The following is a 15,122-nucleotide window of genomic DNA, read 5'->3' on the forward strand; positions in this document are numbered from 1 at the left end:
TACGCGTCTATGTGATATATCGATCGATATATCGAACGATGAAAATAAGAGATAGTATGCAGACTCACCAGTGTCGATTTCTTGCGCCTGCGTTGGATCGGGCAAAGGATTGTCGTGCAGCCGTAAGTAAACTTCCATTGCACATTTCGCTGCTTTGAAATAAAATGGGTGAGCTCGAAGCACATCCTCTAACCTTAAAAGACCCACGTATGATCTTAAAGTCATCTTTCTCATACAGTAAGTATGAAAGTCGAATTGATCTTCAATGATTTCGGAAAAATGCTGTAACCGATGGGACCGCGTTTAAAAATATGTTACGGTGTGTGTTGTTACTCGGAAATAATACGGTCCGCAACTCACCCTATCGACTTCGTGGCATTTCTTCAACGCTTCTCCGTATTTCCCAAGACGTTGGTAAGCATTGGCGGCTTCCGTTTGAATCCACATGCACTGCATTTCGTTTAGATTTTCCATAGCTAGGACACCCTCTCTCGTAAACTTCTCGCATGTCTTTTCCGCTTCCTTGATAAGATTCGCGCGCAACATATACTTGGCACATTTCGAGTTGATATATCGATCCGCGGTATCTAAGTCTTGTGCTTCGTCCAACCACTTGTAAGCTTCTTGAACATTACCGGCGTGCTGATAAGAGAAAACGTACACGTGAAAATATTTCGTGGCCAAGGAATTATTTTAGATTGCGTGTACATGGATCTAACCTTGTAAATGCGACCTTTGGTAACAAAAAGTTCTATAAGAGTAGGAGTATGTTCTATGGCAGCATCGATTTCGTTCAGTGCTTTTTCCGTGAGTCCAAGATAATCGTAATGTTGTGCTAAATAGTAATAAGTCCACAGTAATGCGGAAGCAGGCTCTCGCGGATTATCTTTATCTTCGTTGCTAAAATGCCCATGTTCCTTCAATGCTTTCTTATATTGTAGAACCAAAGTCAGAATAATAAAACTTTTGTGCTGATTGCTATACAGGGAACGAAGATTTACAAACAGAGGTGGTACACCTTTATGAAGACCTGTAGTAAAAAAAATAAAATATAAATAAGCAACGGCGGGTCTCGTATTTTCACGCCCGAAATAAGGCGAATTACCTCTTCGTAAGTACCGATCGACTAATGTTTGAAATTCAGGCCCTGAAGCGTAATTTAATTGTAAACGACGCGGTGCTAGCGCTCGAGGAAACAGTTCTTCGTATCTTTGGAGCATAGCTAAAGTTTCTTCGGGTTTTTCGTGTCTTTCAGCCTCTGCTAGCCTAATATAGTAAGTTGTATTTTCAGGATTTATATTTAAAAGATCCTTATAAACCTGTACCGCTGCTGCATATTGTTTTAATTGTAGTCTTAATTTACCTGTTATACGAAACCGTTAAATTTGTAAAAACATTGTACTAACTTTTTTAGCATGCATTCAATATGTTTTACGAATCAGTTACTTTTGCCCACTTAAATGTCCGCACTTTTGCCCACTTAAACGACCACGGTCGGTCCCGGGCGCGGACATTTAAGTGGGCACTACTGTATATAAATTTAAAAAAACGTACCGTATGTTTCTTTTACAGTAACTTTATCACAAATTTGATCACTATACTTGTCAAGATGTTTCAGAGCTTGTTCACAATCCCCTGATTCTTGGATAACCATGTTTTGGTATAACAGCAACTCACTATGTTCGTAATCATAACAAATCTGCACATTTTATGAATACCCCTATTATGTACTATCATAAATAATATATGGCTATAATTTATATTCTTAATATCCTCGTCAGAGATGAAACAAGGTATTATATTATTTGCATGTTTTTTTTTTTTGTAAATAGAGAAAAGTGTTGCACCGGAAAGAAATATTTACTTTCTAAGTACATACCATAGGAGAATCCCGAAAAGTGTCTAATATTTTTAGGGTCATTTCGTAATCCTTTAACAAATGATATGAGATCGCAAAACCAATCCATGATGCGCGCTGTGTGGGGCGTAACATAAATAATTGATATCTTGTGTCCTAAAAAAAAAAAATGAATCTAGATGCACTGGTTGCACTTAGATATCAAATATTTACAACAAAATGTGTAATTATATCTACTATATTTATACTATTGTTTGTAAAAATACACCTATTATACCATTTGATCAAAGTACTCATATTAAACAGTATCATCATTACATCAAAATCACAGTGTTAATATAAACTTCAGACAAACGAATATAGCGAATAATATACAATAAAACGTCGATTATTCAAACTTGTTTGAGCGTTTGTATGCAAAAGTTCGTGGATAAGAATTCCTTTAAATGAAAAAGAAAATATTTTTCGATATGTAAGGAGCGCAAATGCGAGTGCCGTTCGGAGGCTGTAATTAGTAGTCTTAGTAGGAAGAAATAATTTAATATCAATGGGAATTTAAGATGGTTTCCTAAATCTTAAGGTGCTTTCGCGATCTGCCGCGCGGAATCTGTGAGGACCTTGCACGTTGCAGTCCTTTATACCTGAGAAACATTAAACTAATATTTTCCATTCATCCCCAGGTCTGCAGGAAATATATACAAATTAAAACATAAATAATATTCTTAAAAACGGCACTATTCCTCGTCGACCACAGCGTAAATTCAGTTACAAAATCTGTTAATAAATCTCAAAACAAAACAAATAGAGAAACAAATTCATTTAGATACTCCATCAAGAAAAACTGATTCTTGGACATATCTATACTTTGTATTATTTTATTGGCATCTATTTCCTGTTGCTTATCTTAACCCTCCAGCCGCAGGCACGCTATTATCGCGTAGCTTATAATTTTTATGATATTTAGGCATCAGGAATAGCTATTTCTACATTGAATCTATTTTAAATTCTTCTAATACTTCCGCTACGATCGTCGAATCTCGACTGACGTCGGAGACATTGTCAGAGCCGCGGTAAAATTGAAAAATCGCCCGCGGCTGGGGGGGTTAATAAAATATTTATTGTACTTTTGCATACCAACACTTTATTTCTGGAGTATCCATTTCTGTATTGCCTACTGTCTAGTTTCTCAATTTTTGCTAATTTTACACTCTTTTGGGCATGCTTATTACTTACCTTATCTTGAAATTCTAATAGTTTTGATTCACTACTTTTAATTCTGGTAATTGTTGATTTTCCAACATTTTACACATTTGATAACTACACTAGATACTCTTTCACCACTTTTAAACATTCAATAATATTTAACTTCTCTTCCAATTACAGCACTTCACTTTTTCTTCCATTACTCATACCATAGTTCAAACGTGCAATTTGAACTATGTGTTTACATCTAAAACTTGTAAAACACTAAACTGGTACACCTAGATCATAGGCACAACGTATCGCAGAGGTTAGTAATATTGTTTATGAATGATAGACACAGATTTCAAAGTGTAACACAACAGTATTAGTATAGAGTTCTTAATATCATGGACATATGTCTCATTTTGTATTCCAATGATTGATTGTACGGAAAATCAACATTTGGATAATCGGCGCTTTACTGCACGTATGATAAATTATATATGATCATTGTTACATAAAGATCACTCAGCTAATGTGAACTTATTACACACAAATATAATGATACACGTGATATATTATGCTATGAATAAAAAGCAACCTCCATAAATTAAACACTTACCTTATAACCCTCCAGATCTCTCATTTGAATTTGAAGCAGTGATAAATCCCTAAGAATCTGTATGTTATCCTTGTCCCACTTAAGGGCATTTCTGTAACACTTAATGGCTTCATCGTATTTTTTATCCGAGCGCTGTAGAAGTCCATAAACGTGCCAACAAACATGAGACTGCAAATCGTTCCTGAGACCACGCCGGACATGATCATAGGCTTCTTCCTTGCGACCTAAGCAGTTTAGAGTGAGACCTTTCATTGCCAAGGTCTCTCCATGTTCGCTAAATTTAGGGTTTGATAAAATTTGCTTTGCAAACTTTATCCCATTTTTATATTGTTTGTGTTCATAACATCTCTGTAAGAAACATAAATACGTATTACAGGATGAAACGTTTTCATGAATGAGGCACTGTCTTTATTTAATGATAACTGCATAAAATTTGTTACGATATACCTATATATTTCGGGATATAGGTAATGTGTACTTGGTCGAACTGGTATGGTCGAACATTGCGAGAAACATCGACGAAAACGCGGTTTCGTTCGCAATGTCCGCGATACATTCCCGATTCACGATTGCCAGTGAAATTTTTGCAGTTTTTCGAAGAGTGCTTCATCATTAGAGCATGATGAATACTCCTATTAGCCGGAGAGTGGGGTCCAAAACAGAGTATTTTGATTGCATGTTACTCACCAGAATTCGCTTAAACAAGGCATTTTCTTTGGGTGGCAAGGGATTGCTGGAGGGCATTTTTGTATAAATACAAAAATATAGGGCCTTTTCCACACGATAAACTTAATTTTCACCACAAAAACCTCGTGGCCACAAACGAAGAAGTCGATCCTCGATCACGTGATTATCTGCGACAATGCTGTTCCGCCGGAAGTTCTACATTCACGGTGCCGCACTTTTTAATATATCGTAATTTTTTGAAATTCGTTAGCAACAACGATCCATTCTTTGCGCACGCTACCGTTTATATTACGTTCTACTCGATACGTTCGACGGTTTTACCTTTTTCGGAATTGCATGGAGTACGTGTTTGCAAGTAATGATAACTAACGATACTCATGGAGCATCCCCATGAAAATGTAAACGTTACGAGCCAAGATGCATTATTTGAATCATTGAAACGCTCACAAAACCTTTACCACTTTTACCGCAAAACTTTTTTCACTGTTTCAATGAAGCGCACGGTTCTTGCTTCGCATAAACTTGCAAATATGTTTCCAATGTTACAAATAGGATTCCAGTTATTGATAACATTAAGCGTTATTTACAATGTACTTTTACTACGATTGGTCTGACTATAGAAATAAATTTGTATACTTTCTATAACCGCATGGATGTCATAAATTTTTAAAGTTCTTTTAATGCGTGAAAATATATGACATAAAACTGTAAACAACTAACAATGTGCATTTTGTAAATGTAATTTTTATAAATGCAACGAAGTTGCAGCTTTTATACAATATAAATATAATCCTCAGTGATCTCTCTGCCGTTGTAACCTTTTGAAAGGTTATGGGAAAAAATAATCTTAGTAAATCTACAAGAAAATATTGTATTTATTATTATTGTAATTATTTGTGAATAAAGTACAAGCATGTCATTGATATGTAGAAAATTGTGTTCTTGTATTTTATTAGAACATTTTGGGCAAATTGTTCAAAGTGTAGGTGACGATTTATTTAAACATGGTCCGAAACCGTACGGATTAATTCGTCACACGACGCATCTTACATTGTCAAAGGTATGTACCAATTATGCAACTTATTGTTTATTGGTTTAAAAGAATTCTGTGCAAAATTATAGCTTCAAATTTTATTTTTAGATAAAAGAAGCTTTATGCGTTTTAATAAAATACGATTTGGTTACGCATCGTCAAACGGAAAGAGGGATAGAATATTCTTTAGCTTATGAAAAGATCCTAATGATCCTTCGTTATCCAAAGTATTATATTATTTATGTATTATAAATAATAACTATACTTGAGAAATGATAATTTTAAATATTAGATATTTTAATTTTAATAGGTATATGTTCTTTGTAAAAACAATTTGTGGAGATGAGGCTGAGATGATGCTGGAAGAAGTATTAAAACATGGATATATAACAGCTTCTGAATTAATCATGAAAACATATAAAAGAATTGAACGATCACCTTGTATGTAACTTGTATTGCCACAGTGTAAAAAATTAATTTTTACTGATTTAATAATTTGCTTGTATTTACAGCTGAGTTACAGTCATCGGTTTCAATGTTAAAAGGCAAGTTTGAGTTACTAGTTAAAAACCAGTTTCTCATGCGTAGCTTACATTCAGAGACAACTGAAGTGCCAAAAACCAATGATAAACCTGACTTTAATTTACCAGATCTTAATTTGGGTGCAATTATGCAGGAGATCCAGGGGAGTAGTGGTAATGATTTTGGTGACAGTAAAATTTACTGGAAAGTAAATTTTGATCGTTTTTCGCAAGATCTCAGGTAAGATTTATAAAAATTTAAATAAATCTAAGACAAGTAAGGAAGTTGCAATGTAATCTATAGGGATCAAATTATTGTATCAGCTATGCGCAATAGACTTGATGAAAATGCTGCAGAGTTGATGAGACAATTATTGTTTCTTATGTATTTACGAACAGCATCGTGGGCAAGTACATCGAATCCGATACCTCTTACAGAGATAAAAGATGCTATTAGAAAGATAGATTATCCAGTGCTTATGCAATACCTTGATCAATATTTACGTCTCATCGGTAAGGACCATAAATGGTTTTATAATATGATTAGGTATTGTAAAGGCTGATGCATTTAATAAGTGAATTATTCTAGAGGAAGATACTAGTCAATTTTTAAAACGAGTCGGAGATTCGGGCGGAGGTCAGTACAGTGTAAATATGAAGGGAGCTTTCAATCAATTAGCATGGACAACTTTAGACAATATTGTAATGGTACGATTTGGTTCGAAAGCGGCTAGAATTTTCAGGTACTTCTAAATTTTCACGTGTGATCATACTCGCTGTAAATTACATCAAGATTTTTCTCCCGCCTACGCAGGTTAGTGCGGAATCGAAAATACATCGAACAAGAACAAATTCAACAGTTAGCCATGATTCCCGCCAAGGAAGCCAAATATTTAACGTACACTTTATTACAAGAAAATTACCTACAGATGCAAGAAATAAAGAAAGGTGGAGTGTCAGCGACGCCAATGAAAACATTCTTTTTGTTTCACATTGATTTGAACATAGTTGTTCGTATGGAGATAGAACATTGTTACCATGCACTGTACAATACTATGCAAAGGCGAGAGCACGAAGTGACTAGTAATAAACGAATGATAGATAAACAATTACGAATGCAGACTCTCACGAGTAATTTGAAAGAACATGGCGCTACCGAGGAACAACTGGCAGAGGTGCGTATATCAATTATTATATTATTTGCAATTATATAATGACTGTATTCAAATTGTTTACAGATCGCGGAATTAATGACACCGTCCGAGAAACAACAGTTGGAAAAAGTTCAAAATACAGTCAAGAAACTGAGCGTCACGGAATTACAAATAGACGATACTTTATTTCTATTAACGATGTATTTACGCTATCACTGAATAAAGTTATATTTTGGCACGATTACGATTTCCGTGATCCCATTTTAAGAAAAAAATTGTTTTTTATAAATCTACTTTTCAGGCTAAACCACGACCATTCTACACCTGTGACATATATATTTTTTTATTAGAATGACCCCAAGAACACAAATTTAACCTTCAACGTAGGGGCCACGGAGATCGTAATCTCCCCCATATTTTAAATACAACATACCGATTTTACGAGTTGATAATTAAAACATCTAAGTTTTCTTCCTTCCCTATGTCCTCTTCCCTCCTAGTCCTGTTTTATTTTCTTTCTTCTTTACTTCAAAGTCGCCCGTAGATGTTCCGCAATTTGTATTTAACCCTCCGTTGGGCGCCCCCGCGTATAGAGTACACGATTTACATTCGCGACTTAGTTTTTCGCCAAAAACTTTTCTTCGCGCGACCGGATCGGCTTCGGGCCTTTTTCTATTGCTTGTTTGAAGATTTTTCTATTTATTTGACACAAAAGTTAAAGTTAAGTAATATCAAACACTGCGCGTACGGAGTACGAAAAGGGCGCTCGATCCACGATAAAAAGCGCGCCTGCCGGAGGGTTAATGAACTGCAATCTCGCTACCTATTTCGCGGGACATTCGAATGAACATATTAATACGTGAAGTTTCATTCATTTATATAGTTATTTATTTATGTATAATAATGGTTACGCTTGTAAAATACAAACAACAAAGAATACCTAACTTTCAAATTATTATAATAAATATAATCATATATCTATGTTTATAATAGTGCTGCTCTCTATGTGATACAGTGCATTTGATGTCACTATCTATTAGGGAAAATGATCTTGGAATACACACCTTTAAACGTTGCATCGTTGACAGACACTTTTTGTATAATTATACATTTTGATCTACGCGATATGAACAATGTATGTTAGTTGATTAGAAACAAAATCGTTAGAGTTATGAATCACAGCCAGCTCAAGGTGCCTTATGGATCGGTAAATAAGTCGAACGCTGCAAATGCTATTACAATTATCTAGAAACTTAATCCCGTTACAGAATGTTACGACTGTAAACATTATTTTTTTTTTTTTGGTGCGTCGCTACTGTTGTATGCTTTACGTCCAAGTATGATTTTCCCTTTGTTCCTATTATATGCGTTTTGTACGTTTATCTTAACACTACTGGGACGTGAACGGACCGCTTCGTTTACGAATACTTATCGACCATGGAAATTCAAAGCAGATAGCGTTAACAAGTAAAGGGTCACTGATCTTAAATATACAATATTTTTTGATTGTACGCTATTGACACCAATTAATAACGTGTACTACGGTCGGTCGCCAGCAGTGATAAGACGATCGTGAGAATGTAATCGCATTCAAACATGCATTTGACTGATTTTATACTCCCTCTTTCTTTCGCACACGCACGCACGCTCCTCTCATTTTCACAGTACTGGATAACTATGTACACTGCACGTACATACAAGTTTCTTCTAGAAATAACGTTGTATACCTAAAACTAAGATTGAATTTCGGTAAAGCGTTATTTTATTATATGTTCATACCATTAACAACAACGTACATGTAAATGAAGTGAATTCTTGGAATATTGAGATTGGATGTTAGTGTTCACCTTTTTTTTTTTTTTGCTTGTTACGTTAAATATACTATAATATTAGTTAATGTATTCGTTTTACAATTTACTATTCTTACAGTTCGCATTCGCGCTGGTTGCGTTTTAAGGGCCGATCAACTTACACAGCGAGTGCGTCGAGAATTATCGCGAAACGTTCCGCTTCTACGAAAGTAAAGGTAAAAAAAAAAAGAAAAAAAACAGAAAATAAAAGACGAAATAACCGACGATCCATCGTTTCGATATTCACGGGACAACGATCCATGGAATGCAGAACTGAAATTATTCTTAAAGCAAACACTGCGCGGGGTAATTTGAAACGGATGAGAAATTCAACGAGGGAGACACGAGCCGAGCCTAACTACGTACGCGATTCGTAATGTTTTAATGAATTTGAAAGAAAGAAGAAAGAGAAAAATAGAAGGGACTGGAGAAGAGCAAATTGTTTTTCGAAGATTATAAAAATATGGCACAATAGGAAACGATATACGTATCTTTCGCTCGAAATATTTACGTCTAGCCGAAGAAAGAATCGACAATCGACTTCTACTGTTCCAGATACCTCGAATTATAGCAATGGTGTTGTAAACGTCGTTATTTATTTACGTGAAAAGATAATGGTCATTGTACAAATTATAACATATTCGATGTATTTTAGAGCGATGTCAAATTGTATAATGGGGATAGGTTTGAGCAACATTCAGCGGCCAATTAATAAAGTACGGTGAAGGAGGAATTCTTTCGAGTCGATTCTTTCCTCGGCCAAACCGCGATTAATTTATCGTCATTATTTCCCTCGTGGGACGAATAAGACCAATCTTTGGGGGTAAAACTGGCGAAAAAGGAAAGTGGAAAACAAAACGTAAGAAATTCATTTTTGCAGAGACGCAGGAATTTGTCAACGAAAGGTTTCAATTTTCCAAATGCGCGTCGGAAACGCGTTTCGAGTGTCGGTCGAACACAATGTGAACGTGAATGAAATAGTGTTCGATCGCGTGTCGTCGCGAACGACGCGACGTTGAAATTTGAGTATTCGAGCACACGCACACGATCAACGAGCTTTCGTGTCATCGTCGTCGCGGTCTGAACTGGCACGTACAACCTCTATTGCTATGCGTAATAATGATAATAAAAGAAAAGAGAAATAATAGTAATAGTAATAATAGTACTAAATAAAATTGAAGACGGTAATATTAATAATTAATAATATTAATGCTAGTTAATAGACGTAATAATGACGATGAAAATAAGAATATGCGATCGCATTTTAACATCGTTAAACCTACGGTGTCCTCGGGGTAATTACATTATATATGTAGCTACGCGGATACATCACAATATAGTTACACTGTACATTAATAGTATTGACATGTTCTTGCATCGGGCCGTTCTGATCGATGAATACCGCCGACACAATTGTACAAATCCATGTATATACATAAAATAAATTATTATATCAACATTAAGCTATCCTATCTGCCGCCGGCCGCGGTATTTTAACCGACCGGCCCGAAACACGGGCGCAGACGCATCGAGGATACTGGCTCTCTTTATAAAATTATATTAGGTACCTTGTATAGAATTGCACTGATTACAATATAAATAACAAACAAAAAAAAAAAAAAAAAAAAAACGGTGAAAAAGGAGAGACGCAAAAATTATCGTGTTTCACGTCGAGCCAACTTCCGCCGCGACCCGGAACCGGATGGGCCACGCGAACCGTCCTCGGACCCCCCCGGCCCGCGAAAACGTTATTTGGCACATAAATATTATCACATCGAGCTCCCAATCTTTGCCGTCCGGTTTTTCGATACGTTTCTCGAACCACGAGACATTATATACGCCTAGCTACAACGAGTCAAAATGCTATTGGCACGGACAACACTTTGATAGAGCTACTAGGATGACTAATTGTCAGGGTGTGAAATTATGCAAGGAATCATTACGATTTATTTTATGGCTCCGTTAATTAAGGATCAAAGCTATCTACCTTTCGATAAAAAAAAACGAATCATCTTTTATTGACTTCTTAATTCACGCGTTGCTGTTGTTGTTTTTACCTGTGCCAATAATATTCTGACTGGCTATAATTGCTATTTCGATCGGTGCTCGTCCGACTCCCTTTTCCCTCAGCACCGAGCCAACACGGTAAACAAAGTTAGCTTCGACCCCTCTCCGGGTTGGTCGCGAACGCAACTTGAAAAAATGTGGAAAAAACGTAACAGCGTGTTCCAGACATCGAAAACAAACATAACGTCTCGTTAGAATTTCATCGTTTCGTTCGCACGTCGTTTCAATAAATAACGTTAATTCTTCGCCGTAATTTTATACAGTAACATTGTACTAAAAACTGACGCCGCGCGTGCCCCTACACAACTCTTCCCGTTCCCTACCCCTCTTTTCGTTACTATACCTCGATTCGTCTCTTTGCATTCTGCTTCTCTTTTGAATATTCTCTTTGTCGTGTTTCATCCGCCGCCCTTGTACACTTTGTTCGAACGAATCTACCCGCGACACTATAGACACGCGTGAATCGATTCTTTCGATCGGTAGAATTTAATTAGTCACGCGCGTTCTACCAATCGGAAGTCTGCAAATTGTTACTGCACGGACGCAGTAATTTGAAGTAGTTTGGGATTGCTACATCGCCATTAAAACGACGCGTAAGCGATCGTAGTGTAACAAATAAGCAAAAGAATTGAAATTAAATAAATAATTTGATTATTAGCCGTTTAAAAAGAATCCGAGTTTATAATTACAAGATCGCTTCGTCTGCTGGCTTATTTATGTTGTTTCTAACCATAAGTTCATAATTTTATGCTAGAACTAAAGTAAATCTCTGATTTATTTCGCTAAGAAATTAAACTATAACAGCATTGACGCGCCAAGCTATAAAACATGTAAACATACGGATAGAATCGTTTGAATGAAGTGTACTCGCGCCGTCTCGACTAGTGATGGAACCAATCCAGCGACATACTCATTAATATCGATACGCCATCAATTTTCAGGCATTGCGTCGGAAATAAGTAGTCATCGATATCGGTGAGATGTGCTCGTTTACGATGTAGCCTGGTATAATATCACAGTTGGACACTATTAGAATAATTTCGAATGAACGTTCACCTGGATGATCGTTTTGTATCAAATATTTCAGCTGGAAAGAGTAAAAGTTTATTAGAGCATACGTGATATTTTTATTCTGTATGTATGATGCGTGTGATGTTTGCATGATATTCATGTGATGCGTGAAATCAGTGTGGTATTGTGGACGAGCAGAAGAGGAGTGACAAGTGCAGACATATTTATAATTGGTCGGTTTGGCGTTGGACACATCACCGTCTCTTTATTTCTGATAGGAATCGTAAACAGGTATCAGACTCGCAATAATTGGTACGTACCGATACTCGCATAGTTCCGACAGGTCTAACAATCGTTTGCGATCGTTTCTTTCGATGGTTCGATACAGGGTAATTGATTTCCAACGTCGATGTTTCGACAGTATTCAAACGCGTCTCAGTCCCATCACTAGTCTCGACTATTTCAACTCTGTCCCGGCTATAGTCGGAGCGAACTCAACCGGAAGTCCACAGAGGCCACCAGCCCCCCATCGCGAATCGCGTCATGTATAGTCGATGGACCAAACACAGGGATCTTTTGAACTCTTTGAGAAGTCTGTGAAGCCTCGTTGGATACAAGCGCGCTAAATGGGTTCCTTCGAACAGGGTAACGGTTTGTTGTTCGAGAGCCACGCTCGTTTTGGGACGCCCAGAGCTGTTAAACGTTCCAGCGGCCAAAAACCATCTCTCCGTTTCGACCCTGAAATTACTGGCGGCCCTGTAGTTTTCGCGCGATTCCGATATTTGTTCCAGCGACTATAAATCGATGGAACGGGCGGGAGTTAATCTCCGTCGGTGGTTTCGAGCGACCCGTTGACTTCCATCCGACCGTAACCGTCGTTACGATTAGGGTGAATAAATTAATGTCGAAAATACTATAAGTACTATTAAGTGATTTTAGATCGAACGAACGTGGTTACCTTGACGTGCAGGTGAATCGCGCGACAGCAACTCCACCTGCCTCCTCTCGCTCTCTGTCCGCCGGTCCTCGTGCGAATACCGGATATAGCGATTGCGTGTAATACGGGAAAAAGGACCGTCCGCCGTGCGGGACGCTGGATTGGACGATCTAACGCGCGCGATGCCGCGAGATGCGATAGAACGGATCAGCGTTTTCTTTTTGCTTATTTCTCTCTCTCTCTCTCTCACTCTCTCTCTCTCTCTCTCGTTCTCGCTCTCGCTCTCTTCCTTTCACGTTTATCTTTGTTTCTCATCTATTCGACACGGCCGACCGGAATGGCGGTATCGTTGGACACACGCACACGCACACACAGGCAGACACACACACTAGAAGGAATAGGAACAAGACTTTTTTGGCCGCGCACCGTATCTCGCACGCACGTGCATACATTACGTGTCACGATCGTCTCGCGATCGAACGTGTCCGATCGAGCATCGGCGGGAGACTGCAATCGAATCGATCCTTCCGCGCGCGCACGTGACACACATGGCAGTCTTACGAAAAATCAGGTATGTGTATATATATAATGTGTGTATATATATATTTTTTTATTTATTTATTTATTTATTTATTTATGTATAATTCTATACTCGCGTACGCTTCGAGCTCCGTTCGGACAAACACCGGCGAGACCGATCGAACCGATCGACGCCGTCGCGAATACCCTCGCGCGCGTCCCGTACTCGGAACACGTTACCTAACCACGCGACATCAGACCTTATCGTTCGGCGGATTTCGCCGCCTTGGTCGCAAATTTTGATTACACAGAAGAACAGAATACACCGTGTGTCCCTGCCCGCTCGGAACGTCCCCTTACCCCGCTGCTGCTGCTGCTGCTGCTGCCGGCGCTGCCACCGCGTCTTCCTTTTCTCTCGCGACAGCATGAGCGCGTTATCCTCCCGTTCGTGATCTCACGTTCCCCGGTGTCCCGTGCAACCCAGCCTCGGATAACGCGGGGAGGGTGGCCACCAACACACACGTCCCCCCGTGGCTTCGGGCGCGACACGAGAAGGACGCCTTCGCGGTCACCGGATCGCGGCGATGGGACGTCGGGCGACACGACGGCGGATCCAGGAAGGAGGACTCGCCGCTCCAATTCGCGGCGGGGCCTCTAACCGCGCGTCGTACGATGGCACAGAAATAAATCGTTATATCACAACCTCTCGAGCGAGGCTTTCGTAAACGCTCTCGGTCCAACTCCGAGACTGAACGTTCTTCCTCGACGAGTTTTTTTTTCACCGTTCAGCGCGTGGAAACGATCGCGGCTTGCGCGGCCCCGGGCCGCGTTCCCTTCCTCGTTCTCGCCTCAAAACCGTTCCCGAGATCTTGGACCGCTCGGGAACCTCGAGGACGCCGCCTCCAGTTACCAGAACAACTCGTGACCGAGTCGCGACGTTGACGCTGCTGCTGCTGCGGCTGCTGCCGCTGAGGATGATGCTCCGGGCGGCCATGGCGGCTGACCCGGAGCCACGGTTCAATCCTCGTCGTGATGCCGCGGACTGGCGTCGTAGCCACCGATCGAACCCGAGTTCTCCGGGGAGAAGTTCATCATGTCCGACGGCGACAGACTGTCCTGGGGATAGTAGAAGGACGAGTGATCGGAGCTAGGCCCGGCGCCGCCGCCGTTCAACATCGTCGCCGGGGGCGAGACCGACGGACGACCCGACGGTCCTGCCCCCGACCCAGGATGGTGTTGACCGCCCATCTCGGAACCCACCGGCGACAGGAAACCCATCTCCGGGCCGCTGTCGCGACACCAGAGCTGCCTCATTTCCTGCCTCCGTTGCCGCATCAGCGACTTGTACTCGGAGATCCGCATCTTCTTCCCGTCCACGATGCACGTTCGCTTCGGCCGCGGCCGGTACCTGTAGTCCGGGTGCTTCTCCATGTGCAGCTTCGACAGCCGCGACTGTTCCTCGTAGTACGGCTGCTTCTCGGAGTTTGACATCGACTTCCATCGAGCTCCTGGAAACAAATCGTTAGATACGTCAACTGGGACCAGAGCCTAAGAGCTTCTATTTATTAGAACTGGAGTATCGCCAAAGATAAACACTCGTTTCGTGCGGAAGATAGCCCCCTGTAACGCCTATTTTTCACAGTTAGTTTCTGATTTAAATGGTTCGAGATAAATCGTTAAT

At 39.7% G+C, this 15,122-nt stretch overlaps 3 protein-coding genes across 4 annotated transcripts in view; 1 reads left to right on the top strand and 2 right to left on the bottom strand.

Moving 5' to 3' along the window:
- Nucleotides 1-4,565, bottom strand: part of LOC122399456 (N-alpha-acetyltransferase 15, NatA auxiliary subunit) — a 40,514-nt gene extending 35,949 nt beyond the window's left edge. The window contains exons 1-8 of one of the 2 annotated variants that reach the window (XM_043400154.1): nucleotides 4,350-4,565; nucleotides 3,663-4,010; nucleotides 1,880-2,014; nucleotides 1,555-1,699; nucleotides 1,106-1,363; nucleotides 720-1,030; nucleotides 361-642; nucleotides 69-282 (exon numbers count right to left, since the gene is read on the bottom strand). In XM_043400154.1, the coding sequence (XP_043256089.1) occupies nucleotides 69-282; nucleotides 361-642; nucleotides 720-1,030; nucleotides 1,106-1,363; nucleotides 1,555-1,699; nucleotides 1,880-2,014; nucleotides 3,663-4,010; nucleotides 4,350-4,406 (1,750 nt within the window). In that variant the 5' untranslated portion in view covers nucleotides 4,407-4,565. The remainder of the gene's footprint in view (nucleotides 1-68; nucleotides 283-360; nucleotides 643-719; nucleotides 1,031-1,105; nucleotides 1,364-1,554; nucleotides 1,700-1,879; nucleotides 2,015-3,662; nucleotides 4,011-4,349) is intronic. The other variant, XM_043400153.1, reaches the window with a different exon arrangement.
- Nucleotides 4,566-5,262: 697 nt separating this feature from the next.
- On the top strand, nucleotides 5,263-7,282 carry LOC122399421 (DNA-directed RNA polymerase III subunit RPC3). The gene is made up of 8 exons (XM_043400097.1): nucleotides 5,263-5,409; nucleotides 5,491-5,609; nucleotides 5,693-5,823; nucleotides 5,895-6,144; nucleotides 6,208-6,416; nucleotides 6,493-6,646; nucleotides 6,718-7,078; nucleotides 7,142-7,282. Exons 1-8 carry the CDS (start codon nucleotides 5,263-5,265, stop codon nucleotides 7,274-7,276), a joined length of 1,506 nt encoding a protein of 501 aa, XP_043256032.1. The 3' UTR covers nucleotides 7,277-7,282.
- Nucleotides 7,283-10,650: 3,368 nt separating this feature from the next.
- Nucleotides 10,651-15,122, bottom strand: part of LOC122399532 (transcription factor SOX-5) — a 66,809-nt gene continuing 62,337 nt past the window's right edge. Inside the window, exon 9 of the mRNA XM_043400276.1 lies at nucleotides 10,651-14,949. Within this exon, the coding sequence (XP_043256211.1) occupies nucleotides 14,459-14,949 (491 nt within the window). The 3' untranslated portion in view covers nucleotides 10,651-14,458. The remainder of the gene's footprint in view (nucleotides 14,950-15,122) is intronic.

This window comes from Colletes gigas, unplaced genomic scaffold (assembly GCF_013123115.1).
Source record: "Colletes gigas isolate AHSC1104 unplaced genomic scaffold, ASM1312311v1 Colletes_gigas_Sc00013, whole genome shotgun sequence".
NCBI classification, from domain to species: Eukaryota; Metazoa; Arthropoda; class Insecta; order Hymenoptera; family Colletidae; genus Colletes; species Colletes gigas.